This window comes from Daucus carota, chromosome 7 (assembly GCF_001625215.2).
Source record: "Daucus carota subsp. sativus chromosome 7, DH1 v3.0, whole genome shotgun sequence".
NCBI classification, from domain to species: Eukaryota; Viridiplantae; Streptophyta; class Magnoliopsida; order Apiales; family Apiaceae; genus Daucus; species Daucus carota.
In genome coordinates this window covers 3,506,447-3,528,944 of record NC_030387.2, presented here as the reverse complement: position 1 = coordinate 3,528,944, position 22,498 = coordinate 3,506,447, and the positions used below count along the sequence as shown (strand labels likewise).

Here is a 22,498-nt window from a genome sequence, read left to right as displayed (position 1 = left end):
CATGTTCCAAAGAAACTGGTCCCTCAAGAATGAACGACACGTGAACACTATGTGGACAAAGTTAAAGCAGAGATGACACAAGAAGAAAAGCTTGAAGTCCTCAAAGATTCGAAGGAAAAATCCATTCTCCATAACAGTTTGGATTCTGTCCTGTCAAATAGAGTAATCGCATGTAAAACCTCTAAAGAGAAATGGGACACATTGGAAGTTCAATGTCAAGGAATAGAAGCGATTGAAAAGAATCTAAGAGCATGGCTTGTTCAAGAATATGAAAGATATGAGACGAATCCTGATGAAGATCTTACTGACTCATATGATCGATTTCTTACTTTATTGAGCAATGTATCTCTTGCTGGAAAAGAATATGAAGTTGAAGATTTCAACACAAAGTTTTTCAAATCATTACCTGAAGAATGGGATATTCATAGCTCTATCATAAGGCATCAGTATGACCTAAGTACGGTTTCTCTGGATGAAGTATATGGATTGCTAAGAACTCATGATTTGGAGATTCAACAAAGAAAAGCCAGGAATGAAAATAGAGATAAGTCATTAGCATTGAGAGCTAAGACAAAAAAGGAAAAGAGCAACTATGTTGAAAAGCGTCAAAATCAGATCAGGAATCAAGTATCAGTTATTAACACTATATCAGTTACTGAGGATTCTTCCGGAGATGATGATAATGTAGTTCTTATGAAGCAAAGATATAGGAGATTATGGCATGTATAGCTAAAGGACTAAGGAAATTAAGATTTGGGAGAGATAAGAAAAAGATAAATTACAAGGAAGACTCTTCTGGATCAATGAAGACACAGCTGGAAGCAAAGTTGATTGGTCAAAGATAAAGTGTTTCAACTGTGAGAGGACAGGACACTTTGCAAAAGATTGTACAAAACCTAAAGCAGATGGAAGCAAAGGTAAGGCACTTCTCACTTCAACCAAAGATTGGATGGAATCATCTTCTGAGTCTGAAGGAGAAGAAGTGAACTATGCACTTGTGGCAAGTTTTGAAGAAACTAAATTCACAAATGACTCCTCTACTGATAAGGTACTAGAACCAATTTACAACTTTGTTATTAATGATACATATAGATTAAAATCTTTCTTGAAATCATTGCATGTTAGCTTTAAAACACAAACACTAGAAAATACCAGACTGACAAATGAGATTGAAGAATTCAAAACGGGAAATGACTTCTTAGAAGGAGAACTAGTGGTGTTTAATGAATTGAAAAATGACTGCAAGATTGCTAAAAACTCAAAATCCATGTTCAGACTCAAATATGAACAAATGGAAAAAGAATTAGCCATTGAGAAACAAAGGAGTAAAAACTGGTTTAGCACAAGAAAAAGACTGTATGAAACTGTATCCACTAGATCAAGATTAGAATGTCTAGGATACATTTGAAAATGACAAAAACGAGAGTAAAGAGAAAGATTTAAAAGACATTTTTGTTAAAGAAAGTTCCGACAAACATGATGAGATATCAAAGACTGTTTCTACTAACTTTGTTTGTGATGAAAAAGCTATTTCTCATGAAGAAAAGAAAACTGAGAAGGTTTTCGTAAAGAAAACAGAGAAAAGCAATAATGATGTCAAAAGGAAAATTTCTAATACTGAAAAGAAGGTAACATGTAAAAATATTTGATTGATGACGAAAGGTCAATTCAAGAAGAAGCTAGGTGAAGTTACAGGTAAACCTGAACCTAGAACAACTCCTAAAAGGAATAGGAATGGTAAACAAGGAATTTACAGAGCAAATAACTATGAGTATATTCCTTTTGCGCCTAGGAAGAAATGCTATAATTGTGATAGTTGTAATCATCTTGCTATTGATTGCAGGAAAAACAGGAAAAAGCCAAAAACAATGCATAAGTCTGATATAGCTGGTAAAACAATAAAAATTAAACAAGAAAATCCATGTATTCATTGTGGGAGCTATTGGAATTCTCTTAATACTTGTTTTGATTATCACGATATTTATGAGAATTATTATAATCCACTTCCTAAATTTTATAAACGTGCAGGAGCTGATAAATTTTTTAATAAGAAACATGCCTCATGTTCTACTAATGCAAATAAATTAGTTACTGATGAAACTTATGTTCTTAAAACGTGTGGTACAAAGAAAGTTTATGTGGTTAAGATTAGTAAACATGTTAAGAGGATCCAACAAGTGTGGATTCTTAAATCTTCTAATTAATCACTATTGTTAACTGCAGGGTAATAGAAGCAAAATTTTTATTCTGAATAATGGAAGCTCATGGTTTAATGAGTCCGTTTGAAACCCTGTTGTCCAAGCTAGATAAAATTCAAGCCAAGGAAGCTCTGAAATCTGAAGAAAAGCTGAGTATTTGGGCTGATCCTATGCTTAAAAAGGTTGAAGAAGAGGAGGCTATTAGAGAGAAAAATGAAGTGATAATTCAGTTACTGATGATTCTCTATCTACCAACGAAGCATCAGGAGACTGATGAAAAGCTTATTACTGATGAGACTATTGATCAGGGTAAAACTGACGAAGCTGCTAAAGAAGCCATCAATGCAAAAGTTGAGGGTGAGGAAATTACTTTAAAATTTTCTTAAATTTTAAGTGTATATTTCATCAAACAATTCGGCTATTGATAGAGAAGATTTGATTTACAAAAGGATGGTAACAATATTTATTTTGGTACTTATATATATATATATATATATATATATATATATAACGAATTTGATTTTTTTATAAAACTAATAGTTATATGTGTGTTATCTTTTAATCTTGGAAATAACAGATTTTCTTTAAGACTCAATATTTTCTTCTAAAGAGTCGTGGTTATTTATAAATATTGCAGTTATTAAAACACGATTCACAATAGAAACTCTTAAGTTACCCAAGCCTTTTTCCGCTATAAAAAGGGTCTCAAGTCTAAATGTTTAGGCATTCATTCATACACATCTCTAAACCCTAAACACCATTCCCTATAGACAACTCTTTCATCTTCAAAATGGAGCTTATATTCCAGTCAGAATTCTTCTGAAGGGTAGAATGTATTATGATCCATTTGATCTCACCATTCATATGAATGATCAGGCTTTCGGTCCCGATGAGTTTCCTAATGAAGTCTCTGATACATTATCATGGGATGAGTATCTAGAGTTTCAGTTTTTCAAACTGATCGCTCGAGTTGAGAGAAGTCGAAGAGACAAAGAGATCAAGAAGAAACTCTCAGAGTCCCTCGAGTTAAAGGTTACAATCCAAATGAGGAACCCTACCTCTCAATGATGCTTCAATCACATTATTGTGGATGAAGTTTTCATTAGACTTGGGCCTTATCAACCTTCCTCTAGGAGGCTACTACTACTATGTACAAGCATCTAGTGTCCTAGAAACTAGAATGTTTGCTAATTTTCTGTAGGACAAATCTTCTTCGAAGCCATCACTCTTAGATGGATTATCTAGAAGCTAAGTACTAGAATATGACTTAGATTATGTAATCAGCGAATATTATCTGTTAAGTCAGTTTGAGTTATGCATGTAATCATCTCAGTTTATTAATGGAATAAATTTTATTTTTGATGATGTTTGATGTGTGAACTGCTTAGATTATTTACTTGATTATGCTGATTAAAACTGTTCGTATTCGACTTCATGAAAATCTTATTGAACAGATAAATATATTTAATAAGTTCGTTTAATTTGAAACTGCTATGATGAGTTTTAAGTTATGATGAATAGTGAAGCACAACTCATGAATCACATTTTTCAAGACAAAATCAATGCGATTATCGAAAAAAGAAGATTGTGAATACAGAGACAAGACTGATTATCAGTAAAAGAAAGGTCAAAATTTCAATCAATCTTATATAATGACTCTTTACTGTAATTATATCATATATATTGTTGCGATCAGTTTTTGTAATTATTCGGTTTTATCGAACTAAATAGTTCGTTTGTGATTCAAGCACAAGTTCAAATTTATCTGACAAAAGAGCTACGGAAATATTTTTTTCATCAAAAATTGATGATTAAAGTATTCAAAATCCACTTTCATACTATGTATATTTCTAACCTCAGTATCATCAGAAAATTTCTCAAACACATATCCATCTCTGTCTTATCTCAAAATATTTCAGTTGAAAATTTATACTATGTGAGATGAGAGGTATATGAGATTTGCAAGAAAAAATTTGGAAAAGTGAGCACTGAAAGTTAGATACTGATGAAATACTAACAAGAAGATCAGGTAATGAAGAAATACTGACAAGAAGATCAGATACTAAAGAAATACTGACAAGAAAACCAGATATTGATGAACATTATCAGATCCTAATGAGTCCTGACGAGTTTACTGAGACTGATAATATTCAATTCTGATTTATTCAAGAGAAATATATCAAGTGGAACTTCAAACGAAGCATAGCAACCAAAGACAAATGCTATGAACACCAATGAAGAAATTTCACTTCGTACATACTGCAGCTGAGGAAATCCCACAAGAACCTTCACTTCAAAGTGGTGAAGCAAATCAAGTCAATCACAAGTACATAAATCTCAAAGTGATGTAGCAGATCAAGATGAAGCTGGAGAAGCACACAAGAACCTGTTTCTCAAAGTGAAACAGAAGCTCATTATCAAAGTCTAGAGACACACAAGAACCTGATTCTCAAAGTGAACCAGCAGCCAGAACATGTATGAACAAGACAAAGACAGTTGATGAAAAAAATTCAAAGACTGATGACATTGAAATTTCTGGAATTATTATTAAAGGTACATTACTAAACTCTCAGTATGATTATAAATAGATCTTTGTTATCAAAGAAACCCCTATTTATGTGACTGATCACAACCCTTCTTATCCACCACTTATTTCTTTGATTTTGATGAGAGACTGAGCCTTTTCATGTGAGTTGTGTGAAAAATATTTAGTTAAAAGATTCAAGAGCGAAACAGTCTCCTAAATTGGCAAAAGGTGAGGTAGTTGTGCGTATGTGAGTATGTAGCTTATGCATATGAGAGTTAGATATTACTCTTTACAAGAATATAAGTATGACTGTGAGAAGTGATGAGATCACTTGAAAGAATAGAGATATTTAGGATTTTATAACAAATGTTTGCGTGTACAGGTTCTTATTCTAATTGATAGATTGAACACTCACTCTGGTCAATGATTGCCAAAAAGGGAGAGAAAGAGTTCAAAATTATCTAAAGCTTGCATTATCAAAAGAATCTTGGAAACAAAGCTGAAAATTATTTGTTATTATCCAACACATAGTTCAAGTGGTGATTGTTATTCTCAATTGGAAGTCAAGTGGAAGCTAAAAATTCAAAATTGCTGAAAATTCAGATTATTGTCTATGAAGAAGAAGCTGAAAACTACTATTCAACTCAAGTAGTAGAGTCTGCTGAATTTAATAGGTAACTACTGGTAACTCAATACAAGTGGTTATTATACATTCAGATCAGAACAAAACAAAGTTTTCAGAAAATACAGAATAAATCAAGAAGCTGACAACAAAATTTTTAGAAGTACAGAAGAAGAAAGCAAAAATTACTAACAGAACAGATAAGGAAACAATGGAAGCTATAAACAAGCTATTAGAGAACAAAGACAAAGATCAATCTCAGAACACAAAGGTATAAAGAATTCAAACTCATGATGATATGACTTACTTCACAAATTTTGAAGAAGTTTTGGCATCAATGAATCAGTTGAATTTATGCTTTATTTCACAAAGTATAAATTGGGGGAGATTGTTTCATAGGAAGATTCATTTATGAATCAGGAGATCATCACAATGAAGCGACAATGAACAATGCAGTTGACGGAAACTGATGGCCGTATCAGAAACTGATGGAACCACATCAGTAAGCGGATACTTGATAAGTATCGAGTACTATCAGTATCTAGAGATTGAGTTTGAAAAGGAAAGAAAGAAGATTGATACGATATAGCTTATTTATAGAGATATACTTATGGTTGAGTAAATCAAGTTAGTAATTGTAGAAGTTGTGTACTATATAAACACATATATTTAGGTCTTACGAGTATATGAGTAAGGAGCACAATACGAGTAATATTTTGTGTAACCTAGCAGCTCTTGAGAACGTTGTTTTTCTTGGGAGAGTATTGTAACAGTTCTTATATCAATCAATAAGAGCTGAATTGATTTGAATCCTGTTGGTTGTTAATTTTAGTTTATCTGACATTCGATTGAACAATAGATAAAATTCCGCTTAAGTCTATTGATCAAATCAAGGCCTAACAAAACTCAATCTCCAGTTATTGATAACACTTGATACTGATCAGTATCCACATACTAATTCTCTCGTATTAGCTACAGATATGTTTATCAGAATCTGTCGACTATATTATTCATTGTCGCTTCATTGTGATGATCTCCTGATGCATTGTTGAATCTTCCTACGTAACATTTTGCAATTTATAAATATAAGAGAGAGAATATGTATCTAGAGCGGGAGAGATAAATGGAAATATATATATCTAGAATATGAAGGTCTTATGGGTACACATATTATGTTGTCTATGTAAAATAAACACAGAGTGTTACATGTGGTCATTATTTAAAGAATTGACTTCATTTGAGAATGACATATGATTTAGAAAAGTGATTACATATATATATATATATATATATATATATATATATATATATATATATCCATGAAGTTGATAAAAAATTACACATATAAAAACGCCTTCATATTATAATATGTTATACACATGTGAACAAAATAGACTATGGTTTCATTCTTTTATTTCTTTTTTGGTTTTGGGCCCGGCCCATGTAGGTTGTCTATGAGAGGAGATATATAATTTTGCAATAAGGTTTAATATTATTTTTAGGAGATAATACGAGATAGAAAGAAAAGCTATGAAGGCTGAGTTTTGTCCCAAAACATTTTGTAGAAGTTTATTTAATTGTATTTAGTAAATTCAAGAGCTTTACCGAGATATATTCAGAAACCGCTATATCATAGTTAAAAGTTATAACCCCAATTCAAGCTTAAAACTTTACATCCCAACTCCCAAACGAAGACGACCATACTTGTTCAATTTATCTTTCTCAAATTCGGTGCCACAAGGTGATCTTCAATAAGTTCTATCATGGAATTGGGGTATTATTAATCCAGCAGGGTCACATTTCTTAGATTATATCTACTAAAAGATGAGTCATCAGAGTCGATTTGTTGAACTACCAGAAGATCTACAAAGTAAAATCTTCGTGAGGTTGTCGGTAAAGTGTGTATTAATATGCAAATGTGTGTGTAAATCATTTTGTACCGTCATCCGGAACCCTGATTTCGTAAATGCTCATCTTAGTTTCCCGAGGCCCATCACCACGAAAACTTCGCAATCACTGATATTAGGGTTCATTAACATCACTAGAATCCCAATTCAAGGTTGTAATAGTCTCCTATCAATTGATGATGACAAAGAGATTCTTTGTTCATCCCCCCTGACTCCTACAATTCCATATGTTGGTGCATTGTCTCTTGTTGGTTCCAGTAATGGTTTGATATGTTTCGATGTTCGTAGTGGTGCTTTTGCTTCAGAAGGTAACTATTTGTTGTGGAATCCTGTTACTAGACAAACTAGATATCTCCCAAAATTTGAGAATCGTAGAAATTGTGATTTTCCTCTTACTGAATTTGGTTTTATAAGGGATACTAATGACTATATGGTTGTCAATGTTTCAAAAAATCGTGATTCTCAAGATATTTACATTGAATCGTACAAGATGAGTACAAATTCATGGTCGATTAATCACAATACAACTGTTGGACGATTAATTCCCTTTTTTGGCCGAGGATTTGGTATAAAGCCTACGAAAACTTCTGTATATTCTAATGGGTGTCTCCATTGGGGTACTAAATACAGTAGAGGAGACTATATTTTGTCATTTAATCTTAAAAAGGAGGAGCTAGGGATGATCAAGGCTGTGGATCATAACAGAGATTCAAATTTCAAATGTTTGCAAATTGCAGAGGTTAATGAAGATTTAGCCATGATTTATTGGAAATCTACTGGTGAATTCCAATTATGGGTTATGACTGATTATGGTGTTGAAAGTTCTTGGGTTTTAAAGTTTAATTTTGGGCCCTGCCCTACTCTATTTCCATTGGGATATTGGAAATATGATTTGATGATAATAAGTTTGGGAAGTGAAAATTGTTTACTAGATCTTGATTTTGGAGTACATGAGAGAATCCTAGATATGAGATCTTGGACCATAGGAAGATTTTGTAGCTTTGAAGAATCCCTTGCTCCAGTAAGGTATGCAATTGTTCTTTATCCCAACTAATTATGTGTTGGATTCTTAACTACATCAATTCTACATATAAAATTTGTAGTTATATTAGTTGTTTTCACCTTACAAATTGTGTATGGAAGTTACATATATGTAAATATGGTGAGTTCAATAACTAGCATGGGAATTATTATCAAGGGATATATTGCAGTATCATTAAGAATTTCCTTAAATTTTTTCTTGGTATGTTATATATTTTAAAAATATTTTAAGTGAATATATATAGAGGTTAAGGATTTGAAGTAATGAACTTCTAGCTTTTCTTGTTAAATATTCTCTTTTGTTTAAGTACTTTATTCAGTTTTTATGTTGTATTGCCTCACTGAACTTCAAAAATCCTAAAATAACATTCATCCAGGCCTTCGTAATTTGAGTTTCATGCATTTTAGTTACTTAATCATATACTCACAATTCAAGTTCTTTGTGTAGGACATTCATTTAATATGGGAATACGCAAAGGATCTTGTGGGGTTCAAGGTCCATGGTACTTGGTGTGTATGAATCAAGTTGATGTAGGGTCTTATCGTCAATTTCTAAATTTCAGTTTGGAGCTAGCACTAATCTAAGAGGCTCTTCGGCATAAATATAGATGTGTTTAGTCTCCCAAGCTTTTTTAGAAATTATTTGTTTAGTATAGCATTTGCTAATTATGCTTTTGTACTTTGATAATCAAAAATTATGTTTGACTTCTTTACAAGTTTGTTATGCATATTAAGTAGACAAGGTAGAACTTTAGATGCCATTTTATTTTAGTTATATTTTAGTTTTTAATATGTCTTTATTTTGATCTAGCTCTTATAAGATATCCATGTCACAAAATCCAGATATAAGTATCAGTAATTTTTCATTTTCTGGGTTGCTTGTCGCTTGTATGCCACATGTATACATAAGTAAAATGTAGTAATTTTTTTAACATGTTATAACTACAACAAATCTCAAAGTGTTGGATATGATTGTATATGCAAACATCTTAGACATTGAATAGCATGCTCTCTTCTTAGCATAGAGCAAAGGAAAAAAATAATGGTGTTTGGGACAATCAAGAAAATGGTTGAATTCTTGATAGATTATGTTAGATTTCACCATGACTGTCTAACTGTAGTTGGTATTTTAGTGATTAATATCATATTGATTTTGCTTCTATATTTGCATTTGCAGATTGGGAGGTTAAATTTTTGAAAGAGATAAAAGGTTGTGTAAAGTAACATAACTAGCTTTCATTTCAATTACATATCCTTTGCATTTGTAGGAGAAGCTACTAAATTCGTGGCAACTAATCAAAAGAAAATATGGTGTCCTTGCTATATATTGTATAACTTGTTACTTTGATCATCTTATAGATATGATTAAAGGTTCAATAGTCATCATTTTTTGTTTAAAAAATTGATAATAAATTGTAGTATGAGTATTGTGTTCTTCCATTTGTAGTATCACCACAGTTTTAAAAGTTAAAGACAATGTTTCAAAAGTATGGACTCATCCCTCATGACTCTAATTTGTGGGCTCTCACTAACTTATCATTTAATTTATGGATATTTCCTGTGAAAAACATACATATTTAGGTTGTACTATTATAATATAAATTGTCATAGTTTATAAAAAATATTTTTACTATATTAGCTAGTTTACTATATTATTCTATCAATGTTATTATTAGTTCAGTTAGACTGTAATTTGTAGGCCTCAACGGATTCAACCCCAGTTAGTGGTGGTTTTAGCGATAGGCATGGACTGATGGCTCTTAACACGAGGTGTCTACGCACTGTTCGATAAGACAATTGTATAAATTGTCTTGCCGAAGTTCTCATTGTGCTGCTAAGACAAACTAACCAAATTCGATAAGGCAAACTGATTCTTTCTCGTGTCTAAAATGTGGCAGGAGAGGCTCGGTAAGAAAAACTATTAGTTTGTCTTGCCGAGTTTTAATATATAAAACAATTGATTTACGTATCAAATAATCAACAAATTATGATTCAGTTAATTAATTTAATTCCATAAATTCATGAATTAAATTAATTCGAGAGTGAATTAATTTAATAAATAAATTACACAACCAATATAAATTATTTGAGAAGTCAAATAATAATCCATTATTTATTTAAACTCCATTTTTCTACCGAGCCTTCTTTCTTCTTTAAGCATTTAATAACTTCGTCTTGAATTGTTCATCGATTGAATGACCACCTTTCTTTGATGCAGAATATTTAATCTGAGTAGTTGACACACAAATGTACTGTTTACTTCATCTGTATCTAGTTAAATCAAATATTCTTCGTCAATTAAACAATTAAGCCGTGGCTTGTTCATCGAGTCTTCATCTTTAAAGTCCATCTTCATAAGTAGTATCAGAAACCTAATTCTTGGATTGATTTTTACCATCGTTAATTCATCTTTTTACTTGCTCATTAGTTTAATTTAGTTTAGTTGATAGTGAAACAATCATTCTCTAAACTTTTAAATAGAATTGAGTAATATACTTGATTTGATATTGGATTCAGTAATTCTCTGAGAACGAATTTTACATAATTTCACTGCAACACCAACCAAAAGAATTAAGCTAGAGGGATGAAGTAATTTTATCTATTATATTTTTACATCGGAAACAAATATATTTTTAATAAATTTACACAACCTAAAAATAATGAGAATCATATTTATACTTAATTTTATTAAGTGCTATGCACTGATATTTTTTAAAAATATAAATTTATTTGATAATTTGTAAAAAGTACAAATATTTTTAAAATATATATCAAAAATATAATATAATATAATATAATATAATATAATATAATATCATTTAATTTATTTTAGGGAAATCTACAAAACTACCTACCTTTTCTTTAATTATTTACAAAAATACTACCTTCCAGAATTCTTTTTAAAAATACCTTTTCATAAAATCTTTTTTTCAAAAATACTGTTTGCAACTTTTGCAACCTCATCTGCAACTCCAGGCGGCGCCAGCCGTGTTGCAACCTCTTTTGCAACTTCATATGCAACCTCTTTTGTAATTGCATATATGGTTGCATATGGTTGTATTCAGTTGCATATGGTTGCATTCAGTTGATTCTATTGTAATCTAATGGCCCCGCCAGGGGCACACCATACATCTGTTGTTACTTACAGTTTTCAGTTGCATTTAGTTGCAACTGAGGTTGCAAATGAAGTTGCAACTGCAGTTGCAAAAGTTGCAACTGCAGTTGCAACTTCATTTGCAACCTCATTTGCAACTTTTGCAACCTCATTTGCAACTTTTGCAACTTACAGTTTTCAGTTGAACTAGTTGCAATTGCAGTTGCAACTGTTGCAACTTTCCATTTTTATTTGCAACTTTTGCAACCTCATTTGCAACTTTTGCAACCTCATTTCCATTTTTATTTGCAACTTTTGCAACCTCATTTGCAACTTTTACGGCTGCGCCGCCCAAGGTTGCAAATGAGGTTGCAAAGGTTGCAAATCGTATTTTTGAAAAAAAAATTTTATGAAAAAGTATTTTTAAAAACAATGAAAAAGATGGTAGTATTTTTAAAAAAATAATTTTACAGATGGGTATTTTTAAAAAGATCTCTTTATTTTATGAGTTGTCTTAGTAATATACCATACGTGATTAGAGTCAAGATTATCAAATGAATGAAAATTAAAGGATTTAGTGATGATTTCACCATTATATTTGAATTGGAACATAGAATTGAAATACGAATATAATTTTAAATTTTATAATAAGAATCAAATTCTATTTATAAAATCTTCTTTTATTTTGTTTTAGAAATAATAAAAATAACAATAATATTCTAATTATAATTTTTTTCTTTTCAATTTTCATAGTATATTTTGTTTATAACGCAAGAAGAATAGGATTTTTATTTTATCTACAAAACCTTCTTCGAATTAATTCAGATCATCATGAGTATAAATTACACATTTATAAATTACATATAAATATTTTTATTTTTATGAATATAATCTTTTATCAAATATAAGATCTAACGATTTGTTTTTATTTTACAATATATCGAACATATACGTAACAAGGTCATATTCTAATTACAAAATTTATTTCATTTAAATTTTATAAAAATAAATTTTTATTTGATTTTTGCAAAACCTACCTCTATTTTTGTTTATAACATAGAAAAAAAAATAAGAAATGTATTTTATTAAGAAACATATTTTATTTTCATAACTTACTTTATTTAATATATAATTTTTTCTATATTTAAATATTATATATAAATATCTTTTATTATTATATAATCCCAACCGTTTATTAATAATAAAATCTATTATATCTATATATATATTGTGCAGTACTATCTACTATATCAAATAACCAAATTCCTCTTTACATCGTTATAAAAATATATAAATTTATTTTAATATACTAAAACCTCCTAGGAGTATATTTATCAAAATCTATTAGATATCAAATTAATTCTGACAATCTTCCCCAAAATCCCAGTCCAATACTAATAAAACGAAACTTGCAGTGGTTCACAAAAAGAAAACAAAATTAAAGATATTCAGTTATAACTTCCCAAATCTAAACCAATAAAGCTCCATATATACATACAAACCGTATTGCTAAACCTAGGGTTTTGCTTGTTCAATTAGAGCTAGAGATCGATCAATCGGCGAGCAATGGCTGAAGAGAGAGCTGAGTTGATCGTGTACAACAGCTTGACTAAGCAGAAGGAGGTGTTTAAGCCCAGAGTCCCCGGAAAAGTCGGGATGTATGTGTGCGGCGTCACGGCGTATGATTATAGTCATATCGGTCACGCGAGAGCTTATGTCGCTTTCGATGTCTTGTTTAGGTATAAAGATTGAAACTTTAGTGTTGATTTGATTGTTTGCTTGTTATTTGGAGTTGTGGTGGCGATATTTGATGTATTGAATAATTGAATTAGTTGTTTGTGGTGTTTGATTGACTGTTTTACGGTTTCCGGATGTTTGCATATGTTAGGGGAAGCTATGAGCATGTGTTAGTGTCAACCGTACTGTTGTTAAGGGAATGAATTGATTGTTTATGTAATATCAATATTAACTTCTTATGGTGTATGGAATTTTATGCCTATTTGCGATTATACGATAAGCTATTGATAGGGGAAATAATGTATATGACTACTGACTATATGTTAGTATTAATGGCACTGCTGTTTTTTTGTGTTGTATTGGATAGTGAATTTATTCGTAAGTGATTGTTGTATCTGAAATTTGGTATAAGGGAGCATGACAAATTTTATTGGTGCTTTCTGCAAATATTCTGTATTTTAGTAATTATTGGTCTATTACATTATAAAGAACATCTTTTGATAGATTCAGCCCTTGAATTTCTTTATAGCATCAGTTTATCAATGTTGATGTGTTTCATTCTATTGATATTCCTTGAATTGTCTCTCATTAATGGAGTAACAATTATTTGTATAATCATGGATTGATGTGTGTGTAGGTATCTAAAACATCTAGGCTATGAAGTCACGTATGTGCGGAATTTCACTGATGTTGATGACAAGGTGAGAAGGTTAAGGCAATTATTTAGAGAGTTTTTTTAAAACTATATATTTGGTGTCTCGTACACGCCTATAGCATGTTACATATTCCAAGACAGTTATGATAAATGTTCCACAATGTGCAAGGGGTAAGAAATTTGGGGCATCTTGTTTTATGCCATATTGAGATTATTTAGTATAGCACATGCATTTGATAATCCCCATTTAAATTAGTATTGTCTAATTGATAAACACATTTTTCTTTAATTTTGCAAAAAGTCCATTATGTACGCACTATTTCATGTAGAGAAAGGGTAGAAATGATTGCTTTTTTCCTATGAGACTTAGACACAGGAATGTCATTGTCTTAGTTTAGAAGATTGTAATAATGTGCAGTGCAACTAACAGATTTGCTATCTTTAATCTCTGCAGATTATCAAAAGAGCAAATGAGAGGGGGGTGGATCCCATATCTTTGAGTAAAGATTTTAGTAACGAATATTTGCAAGACATGGAGGATCTTCAGTGTTTGCTTCCTACACATCAGCCACGTGTTTCTGATCACATGAAAGAAATTATAGATATGATATCTCAGGTGCGTTTTTAAGTTATTATAATTGTCTGACTATTACCTAAATAATACAAAATCTTTCAACAATGGTCATATGATAGATTTACTTGATGAATAGCCATAGGTGCACTTCGTGCTTAGCCGCAAAGGGTGCAATTTAGTGCATTTTCAAATTAGTAAAAATGCGGTAAGAATTGCGAAAAAGCACCTCTTGCCTTCAATAACGCTCTCTGATATAGCTTGATAGCATGAGTTCCTTGTGTACATCATTTATAACTAGATAGGGCAAGATAAAAGGAAAACTGGAGTTTAATTAAAAAAACCCGGTGCTGAGTTGGCTTAAGCCATGTTAGACCAGTGTGTTAGTCTTATTTCCAGATGGGAATATATAATGAAACAAGAAGAAAAAATGATATAGGGTGTGGTATGGCTGAAACCTTTGCTTTCGATCCTATTATGTTCATGCCTTCCATTTTAGTTTTCTTGCTAATTATATTTTTTTTTTGTTTTTTTTTACCTACAGGCTACTTGTGGGTAACATTGCTAATAATTGGAATCATTTATATGTGCAGATAGAAAGTAATGGCTGTGCTTATCGAGTTGAAGGTGATGTTTACTTTTCTGTTGATAACTCCCCAAAATATGGTCAGCTATCTGGACGAAAGCTGGAGGACAATAGATCAGGGGAACGGGTTGCAGTTGATTCGAGAAAGCGAAATCCTGCTGATTTTGCTCTGTGGAAGGTTTATCTCACCCCTAACCCACCCACACTTAAAAACCCATTTTCATTGTAAGTTTGTTCATTCATAATATTTACATCAATACATTACCTGTTTTAGTCTGCAAAGGAAGGCGAACCAAGTTGGGAAAGCCCTTGGGGTCCAGGAAGACCAGGATGGCACATAGAATGCAGTGCTATGAGTGCCAAGTATCTGACCCCTGTATTTGATATTCATGGTGGTGGTATGGATTTGATATTTCCTCACCATGAAAATGAAATTGCCCAAAGCTGTGCAGCCTGCCCAGATAGTAATGTGAGTTATTGGGTGCATAATGGTTTTGTTACCACAAATGATGAGAAGATGTCAAAATCGTTAGGAAACTTCTTCACCATTAGGAAGGTAAACTGCAAGTTTTCCAATGTATTTTTTTTCTAATTGTTGGCTAATATTCTTGTGCATTCTGTATACAATATTCTGGTTGTGATATTTTTTCTTCTCTTTATCTAGGTTACAGAATTGTACCACCCACTGGCTCTGAGACATTTCCTGTTGGGGACACATTATCGATCTCCTGTAAACTATTCAATCACACAGATAGAAATTGCATCTGAGGCCGTGTATCGAATATACCAGGTAGGTAATATAATCTACTAGCTATCCTTTAGTTGCTGGGCGAAGATGGTATATCTAGCTAGTTGCTTCAAGTGTGAGATGAGTCTGCTGTATATTTGTAGTGTAATTTGTTCTACAGTCAATGAAGAACAAATGCAAGTACAAATAAATTACAGTGGAATTTTATGACACAAAATAAAATAAAAAATAACTGTGGAATTATACATCTAGTGTTCCTATGTTTTTACGAGGTGTGGTTCTGCTATTAAAGATTGATGAAATTTTACAATTCATATACAGATAATGTAGAAGAAATGTAAGAACATTTGAGTTCCAAATCATGTCTAGCTTCTTTGCTTTTGCAATGAGTTATGCACATCTAAAAATTCTTTGGCACATAAAGAAACCAGCTCTTGTGTATATATTAATTACATCCGCTGGTCTTTACTTGTTAGACGTTGCAAGATTGCCAAGATGCTTTATCATTATCTCGGGAAGGAAGTGCCGACACAGCAGGAGGGAAGAAAGTTCGCATTACAGATGCTGCCAATGAATGCATCCGTAACCTGCAGAATGATGTTAAGAAGATGTCAGATGATTTACATACATATTCCTTGTTGAATTCTGCTCTGCCAGAAGCTTTGAAATTGATTAATAGCTCTTTAACTCAGCTGAAGGTACCCCTTTCAAATAGTGTCAGCTTCTACCTCTCCCCCCAACCCCTCCCACTCCCCCTCTGCTCTCTCCCTCCCCTCCCTTCCGCCCTACCTTTCTCTGTGTTTGTGTGGATTTGAATCAATAGATGTTTTGTTTTGTTGATAACCAGAAGAAGCAACAACAGAAACAGAAACAGTCAGTTATTCAATCTCTTATTGAACTAGAGAAAGAAGTCAGGGATGCTTTGGACATCTTGGGTTTGCTCTCCAAATTAGAATATTCTGAGGTGCCAAAGAAACTATGACAGTTATATAATTTAAATATAATAATATGGTTGATGACACTTACTCTCAACTGTGTTATGTTTTTGTTTTACAGGTTCTAGGACAACTGAAAAGCAAAGCACTGATAAGATCAGGTTTTGAGGATGAATACATAGAAGATCAAATTAAGGAGAGAGCATTGGCTAGGAAAAACAAAGAATTTTCTAGAGGAGACAAAATAAGGAGTGATTTAGCTTCCAAAGGAATTGCTCTAATGGATGTGGGCACTGAAACAATTTGGAGGCCCTGCATGCCAGTTCAGCAAGAACAACTAGCTGTGCCAAAAGAAGCAAAACCATGCAAGGACGCTGAGAAACAACCGGAGGCACAGTTGGTGCAAGTCAAATTAGAAGATCCATTGCCAAATGAACAAGAAAAGTCATCAGGTGTTGAAGCTGTGAAAGATAATCCGACGCTGCCTACAACCCCTTGATGGTGAACCATCTATATTAATTATATATTTATCATTTTAACTATTGAGTGTCAAATTTACTTGTATACATGTTCACAGCCATGACTGGGTACATGTTGGTAACATGTAAACAGGGTTAACCCTTATTGGGCTGAACTTGTTATAGACTAAGATATTTCACATTTTTGTCGGCATTATACACCCACATTAAAACTGTATTCAAGTGTGAGATTCTGCCTATTTACTTATTTTCTCCATGGTCTTGCTACCAGGACAGGTGAATTTTGTCTCTCCGCTTGAATTTTTTACTATGCATGAGTTTAATGTCCGTTCTCCAGCTCTGTATGATACATTATGTAGTCAGTAATGTATTTTGATGCTATTGGTCTGGGGTTCTAAGCTTTTCAATTTTGCTTCTTATTTGATACTGTCAATTTAGTTCGTCGAACAATAATTTTGTCTTATATCTTCTGATATATAAGTTCCGGATGCTTTTAAATGGTCTGACTGCAGGGTATTATCAGCAGAACTTGAAACTAATTGGAACTTAGAAGACATTTAATCAGAATAATGATGATGTGTTTCAAGTAGAAACCCACTTGAAACTGTTAGATGTTTCTTCAGATTGAATGAAGACCCATTCAAAAAGTAATGCTTCTTTAAGCTTCTTTGGGAGAAACTTGAGCTTTATGTACAATATCTACAAAATAGCAGATCAGCTTTCTTTTTTGTCCTATCATCATCATCTGAGACGCTGGGTAACCGCGTTAGGAATAGGTACTCAAATCATATGTGCACTCATATTATCTCTAATTTTAACCTTTTGAAATAATGTTGTGATATATTGTTCATCTCCTTCTAGCCCGTTCAGTAGATTATTAATTTAATCGTATTTTTACATATATATATGGCGTGATCAAATTAAACTGAAAAAGTGATGAAGCTTTTTTCTTGCAATCATATAAAACTAGAAGTCACAGAGATTGTTGGAGCTCAACCTTATCTGGTTTTACATTACACGATTGTAAGTTATTATACTTTATTGCGATATTCGATGACGTGATTAACTGTTTATCTCTAATTTTGTTTCAAAGAGAAAAAAAAGCTGTTAATCTCTAATTTATAGTTAGATTGATTGTCTATTAGGTGTAAAAATTGCACTAGAATAGCTAGAATCATGATCAAGCATCTTGGATTTTCCAACTTGCTAGCTTAACTAAGCAGAAGGAAGTGTTTAAGCCCAGAGTTCCGGGCAAGGTTGGGATGTATGTCTGCGGTGTCACCACGTATGATTTCAGCCATATCGGCACTGCTAGAGCCTTTGTCACTTTTGATATCCTCTACAGGTAATAACACAGCCTTTGTATTCTTGATATGATGATATTTAATACATTTATATGAAGTTTCATCTGGTTTATTATGCCATGAATGAGTTACTAGTTTTTGCTATGCGTTTATCTACATTAGGATTTGGTTGCCACATCAGCCTACAGTTGGCCTTTGGGATTCCAATTTTGTCTCCGGGCTACTGTGGTGGGTTCTGCACTTCTGCCTTTCCGAGCTTACATACAAAACAAGTCGGACAGGGGATCGTACCTTGAATCCGACACCAGCATTATACAAAACAAGTGTGAGATGAGTCTGCTGTATAGGTGTAGTGTAATTTGTTTTACAGTTAATGGACAACAAATGCAAGTACAAATAAATAACAATGGAATTTATATTTAGTGTTGTTCTTCTGTTTTTACGAGGCGTGGTGCTGCTATTAATGAATGCTGAATATTTTACAATTCATACTCAGAAAAGGTAGAAGAAATATAAGTGAAGTGAAGAACATTTGAGTTGCAAATCATGTGTTGCTTTTTTGCTTTTACAATGGGTTGTGCCTGGCACATCTAGAAATTCTTTGGCACATAAAGAAACCAGCTCTTTTGTATATACTAATTACATCCTCTGGTCTTTACTTGATAGACATTGCAAGATTGCCAAGATGCTCTATCATCATCTCGGGAAGGAAGTGCAGACACAGCAGGAGGGAATAAAGTTCACATTACAGATGCTGCCAACGAATGCATCCATAACCTGCAGAACGATGTTAAGAAGATGTCATGTGATTTACATACATATTCCTTGTTGAATTCTGCTCTGCCGAAAGCTTTGAAATTGATTAATAGTTCCTTAACTCTGGTCAAGGTACCCCTTTGGAATAGTGTCAGCTGCTCCCTCTCCTGCTCTCCCTCCCCCCTCCCCCCCTCCTCTCCCGCTCTCCCTCCCCTCTCTGTTCCTCCCTCTGTGTGTTTGTGTGGATTGGAATTAACAGATGTTTTGTTTTGTTGATCACCAGAAGAAGCAACAACAGAAACAGAAACAGTCAGTTATTCAATCTCTTATTGAACTAGAGAAGGAAGTCAGGGATGCTTTGGACATCTTGGGTTTACTTTCCAAATTAGAATATTCAGAGTTACCAAAGAAACTATGACGGTTAGTCGGTTATATATAGTTAAATAAAATAATATGATTGATAAAACTTACTCTCAACTGTGTTATATTTTTGTTGTAAAGGTTTTAGGACAACTGAAAAGCAAAGCACTCATAAGATCAGGTTTTGAGGATGAATACATAGAAGACCAAATTAAGGAGAGAGCATTGGCTAGGAAAAACAAAGAATTTTCTAGAGGAGACAAGATAAGGAGTTATTTAGCTTCAAAAGGAATTGCTCTAATGGATGCGGGCACTGAAACAATTTGCAGGCCCTGCGTGCCAGTTCAGCAAGAACAACTAGCTGTACCAAAAGAAGCAAAACCATGCAAGGACACTGAGAAGCAACAGCAGGCTCAGTTGGTGCAAGTTAAATCAGAAGAACCATTGCTAAACGAACAAGAAAAGTCATCTTGTGTTGAAGCTGTGAAAGAAAATTTGACGATGCCTACAAGCACTTGATGATGAACCATCTATATTAATTATATATCATCATTTTAACTATCAGGTGTTAAATTTACTTAGAGCACTCTCATTGGGAGCCCCATCTTCAATTATTTGGAGATATATTTGACATTTGGTCCAAAAAACCCTTGCATCCTGATCCCCAAAGTACAATATAAATTTGGGGACTAACTTTGAACCCCCATATATGGGGTTGCACTGTGGATCCCTATCTCAGCAACAGCATGCTACCCGCCAGAAAAGCAAGTGTACTAGTAGTCTTGTACTATACAAAAAAATATTAAATAATAATACAGAGATGAAGATAAGGAACTGAATGTGGGAACCTTCAAACAGAGTTGGGATAACTATGGAGAATTACTATATATAGTAACTTTTTGGGATAGGGAAAGGGCTTCCAATGAGAATGCTTTATATACATGTTCACAGCCATGACTTGATATTGGGCTGCACTTGTGGTAATAGACTAAGATGTCTCAACTTTTTGTCGACACTAAGATGTATATAAGTGTGAGATTCTGCTTCTCTACTTGTTTTCTCCATGGTCTTGCTACCAGGACAGGTGAATTTTTTCCCTAACACTTGAATTTTGTACTATATATGAGTTTAATGTCCGATCTCTAACTCTGTATGATACATGTTGTAGTCAGTAATGTATTTTGATGCAATTGGTCTGGGGTTTGCCTAAGCTTTTCTATTTTGCTTAGACTTATCTGATACTTTCAATTTAGTTGTCAAACGATAATTTTGTCTTATATCTTCGATGCTTTTAAATGGTCTGCTCGAACATATTATCGGCCGAACTTGAAACTAATAGATGACATTTTGTTTGAAGGATGATGATGTGTTTCAAGTAGAAATCCACTTAAAACTAATAGATGATGTTTCTTCAAATTGAATGAAGACTTATTCAAAAAGTAATTCTTGTCGGTTAACATTGGAGAAACTTGAGCTTTATGTACAATATCCACAAAACAGCAGAGTAGTATTGTCCAAAAATCCTTCTTTTTCTTTGAACCCACCCAATCAAATATTCCCTAATTCTCAAACAAAGGAGAGCAGAAGAAATCATATTTTTATATGTAATGATCAATAATTTGGTTGAATTCTATATCTACACGCGCGAAAATCCTAGCAAGAATCTAATCTATTCTGTAAATATTAATATATATAGCTGTTCTGGAATTGACCAAAACCCAATACTAATATTATTATGTAGAATGAAGATATAGATGGGGCGTGGCCAAGTGGTGAGGGAACGGGTTTTGGTCCCGATAATGAGAGGTTCGAATGCTTTCGTCCTAGGTATATACATTGTATCAGAGTAAAATTATTTTTTAAATATAATATTATGTTTAAATGCCTAATATTGATAGAATGTTATTTTCAAAAAAAAAAAAAAAATTGATAGAAAGTCATTTTTCTTTCTTTTCTAATTTCTAATGATTCTTTTACGAATCATGTCTCTTTTTTTCACAACATACAGATGTGGCTAAATATATTTGTTTTTGATAAAGATATGATGGTAACATGTGTCACACCCTAATTAAATTCAACTAATTTTAAAAAAAAATAAAGTATGACGGATTTTTCATCATATCGAAGGGGTTTAGCTACTTAATTTCAAGCAAAACCTTATGTCTCATCTCTTTTTTAATTTAATCGATTCATTTTATTTTTAATCACAATCAAAATGAGCCATTCTTTCCTATATTTTATTCTTTACCCATTCAAATTAAAATTATATGGGGTAGCCAAAAATTATTATGATCTTCTTTATTCTAAACAGGGGAAGGTTATCACATTCAATTAATGGAATTAAGTCTCTTAAGACAAGATTAGGTTTGAGTAAACTAAAATATTACGAGCAAGCGCACAATCTGGACTTGTTTGTCTTTGTCCCTAGAGAGTATCCTTTCCCCAAAGGGGATCTTTTTTTTCCCCCCCCCTTTTTGATTCAGCATTCCTAGAGAGTTGCAGGGTATATAGTTCTTAATTAGTAACAGTAAAAGGAGGTCTTCATATTAATATCTATATATCTGTGTATGCACGAATCTCATTAACAACGAATCAACTTACATACGTAACAGATCTAGAATAAAGACTATAGTTCAGCCCATCTGATAGGTATGATAAACTCCTACTTAGTTCATCTTATCTTATTAAGAAAATTCAAATTGAAAAAAAAATACCCAAATCTTCTTTTTAGATCGGTCTTTTTTTTTCTACCTCACACAAAAATGAGTTTTTGTTCAATTCATTTATCTACTTTAAATCGTTGATGGTTCAATTTGAAAATAAAAGATAATTTATTTATGATAATTAAATTTTTAGTCTAGACTGTAAAACTTTATTCAAATAATTATATCGAAATAGTAAACTTTTTCGATTATAAAAAAGTTGAATGCTTGCTTTTGAGTTGAATTTTTTTTTTTTTTTTTGAAAATGAGAATAAA

The 22,498-nt window shown here is 32.5% G+C and overlaps 4 protein-coding genes across 4 annotated transcripts; all 4 read left to right on the top strand.

Moving 5' to 3' along the window:
- The first annotated feature begins 72 nt into the window (after positions 1 to 72).
- LOC108194442 (uncharacterized) lies at positions 73 to 1,876 on the top strand. The gene is made up of 4 exons (XM_017361384.1): positions 73 to 719; positions 865 to 1,048; positions 1,398 to 1,628; positions 1,844 to 1,876. Exons 1-4 carry the CDS (start codon positions 73 to 75, stop codon positions 1,874 to 1,876), a joined length of 1,095 nt encoding a protein of 364 aa, XP_017216873.1.
- Positions 1,877 to 7,171: 5,295 nt separating this feature from the next.
- Positions 7,172 to 8,308, top strand: LOC108194440 (F-box/kelch-repeat protein At3g06240-like). Its single transcript, XM_017361383.1, has one exon. It carries the CDS (start codon positions 7,172 to 7,174, stop codon positions 8,306 to 8,308), a length of 1,137 nt encoding a protein of 378 aa, XP_017216872.1.
- Positions 8,309 to 12,809: 4,501 nt separating this feature from the next.
- On the top strand, positions 12,810 to 17,481 carry LOC108196636 (cysteine--tRNA ligase 2, cytoplasmic). The gene is made up of 9 exons (XM_017364014.2): positions 12,810 to 13,128; positions 13,764 to 13,827; positions 14,236 to 14,397; positions 14,946 to 15,116; positions 15,213 to 15,494; positions 15,603 to 15,728; positions 16,163 to 16,384; positions 16,534 to 16,650; positions 16,743 to 17,481. Exons 1-9 carry the CDS (start codon positions 12,956 to 12,958, stop codon positions 17,118 to 17,120), a joined length of 1,695 nt encoding a protein of 564 aa, XP_017219503.1. The 5' UTR covers positions 12,810 to 12,955; the 3' UTR covers positions 17,121 to 17,481.
- A 127-nt stretch (positions 17,482 to 17,608) lies between these two features.
- On the top strand, positions 17,609 to 20,078 carry LOC108196637 (cysteine--tRNA ligase 2, cytoplasmic). Its single transcript, XM_017364016.2, has 6 exons — positions 17,609 to 18,123; positions 18,246 to 18,445; positions 18,567 to 18,729; positions 19,071 to 19,292; positions 19,444 to 19,580; positions 19,662 to 20,078. Exons 2-5 carry the CDS (start codon positions 18,363 to 18,365, stop codon positions 19,576 to 19,578), a joined length of 603 nt encoding a protein of 200 aa, XP_017219505.1. The 5' UTR covers positions 17,609 to 18,123; positions 18,246 to 18,362; the 3' UTR covers positions 19,579 to 19,580; positions 19,662 to 20,078.
- The last annotated feature ends 2,420 nt before the right edge of the window (positions 20,079 to 22,498 follow it).

What these genes read in the sequence shown, in the direction of transcription:
- LOC108194442 (XM_017361384.1), top strand. Translation starts at nt 73, where the DNA reads ATGACACAAGAAGAAAAGCTTGAAGTCCTCAAAGATTCGAAGGAAAAA. An exon ending in ATGACTCCTCTACTGATAAG is followed by an intron (nt 1,049 to 1,397) that starts GTACTAGAACCA and finishes TAGAATGTCTAG; the next exon opens with GATACATTTGAAAATGACAA. An exon ending in TTTCTAATACTGAAAAGAAG is followed by an intron (nt 1,629 to 1,843) that starts GTAACATGTAAA and finishes TATTGATTGCAG; the next exon opens with GAAAAACAGGAAAAAGCCAA.
- LOC108194440 (XM_017361383.1), top strand. Translation starts at nt 7,172, where the DNA reads ATGAGTCATCAGAGTCGATTTGTTGAACTACCAGAAGATCTACAAAGT.
- LOC108196636 (XM_017364014.2), top strand. Translation starts at nt 12,956, where the DNA reads ATGGCTGAAGAGAGAGCTGAGTTGATCGTGTACAACAGCTTGACTAAG. An exon ending in CCGTGTATCGAATATACCAG is followed by an intron (nt 15,729 to 16,162) that starts GTAGGTAATATA and finishes TTTACTTGTTAG; the next exon opens with ACGTTGCAAGATTGCCAAGA. An exon ending in CCAAATTAGAATATTCTGAG is followed by an intron (nt 16,651 to 16,742) that starts GTGCCAAAGAAA and finishes TTTGTTTTACAG; the next exon opens with GTTCTAGGACAACTGAAAAG.
- LOC108196637 (XM_017364016.2), top strand. Translation starts at nt 18,363, where the DNA reads ATGTATGTCTGCGGTGTCACCACGTATGATTTCAGCCATATCGGCACT. An exon ending in ACTTTTGATATCCTCTACAG is followed by an intron (nt 18,446 to 18,566) that starts GTAATAACACAG and finishes TATCTACATTAG; the next exon opens with GATTTGGTTGCCACATCAGC. An exon ending in GTTCCTTAACTCTGGTCAAG is followed by an intron (nt 19,293 to 19,443) that starts GTACCCCTTTGG and finishes GTTGATCACCAG; the next exon opens with AAGAAGCAACAACAGAAACA.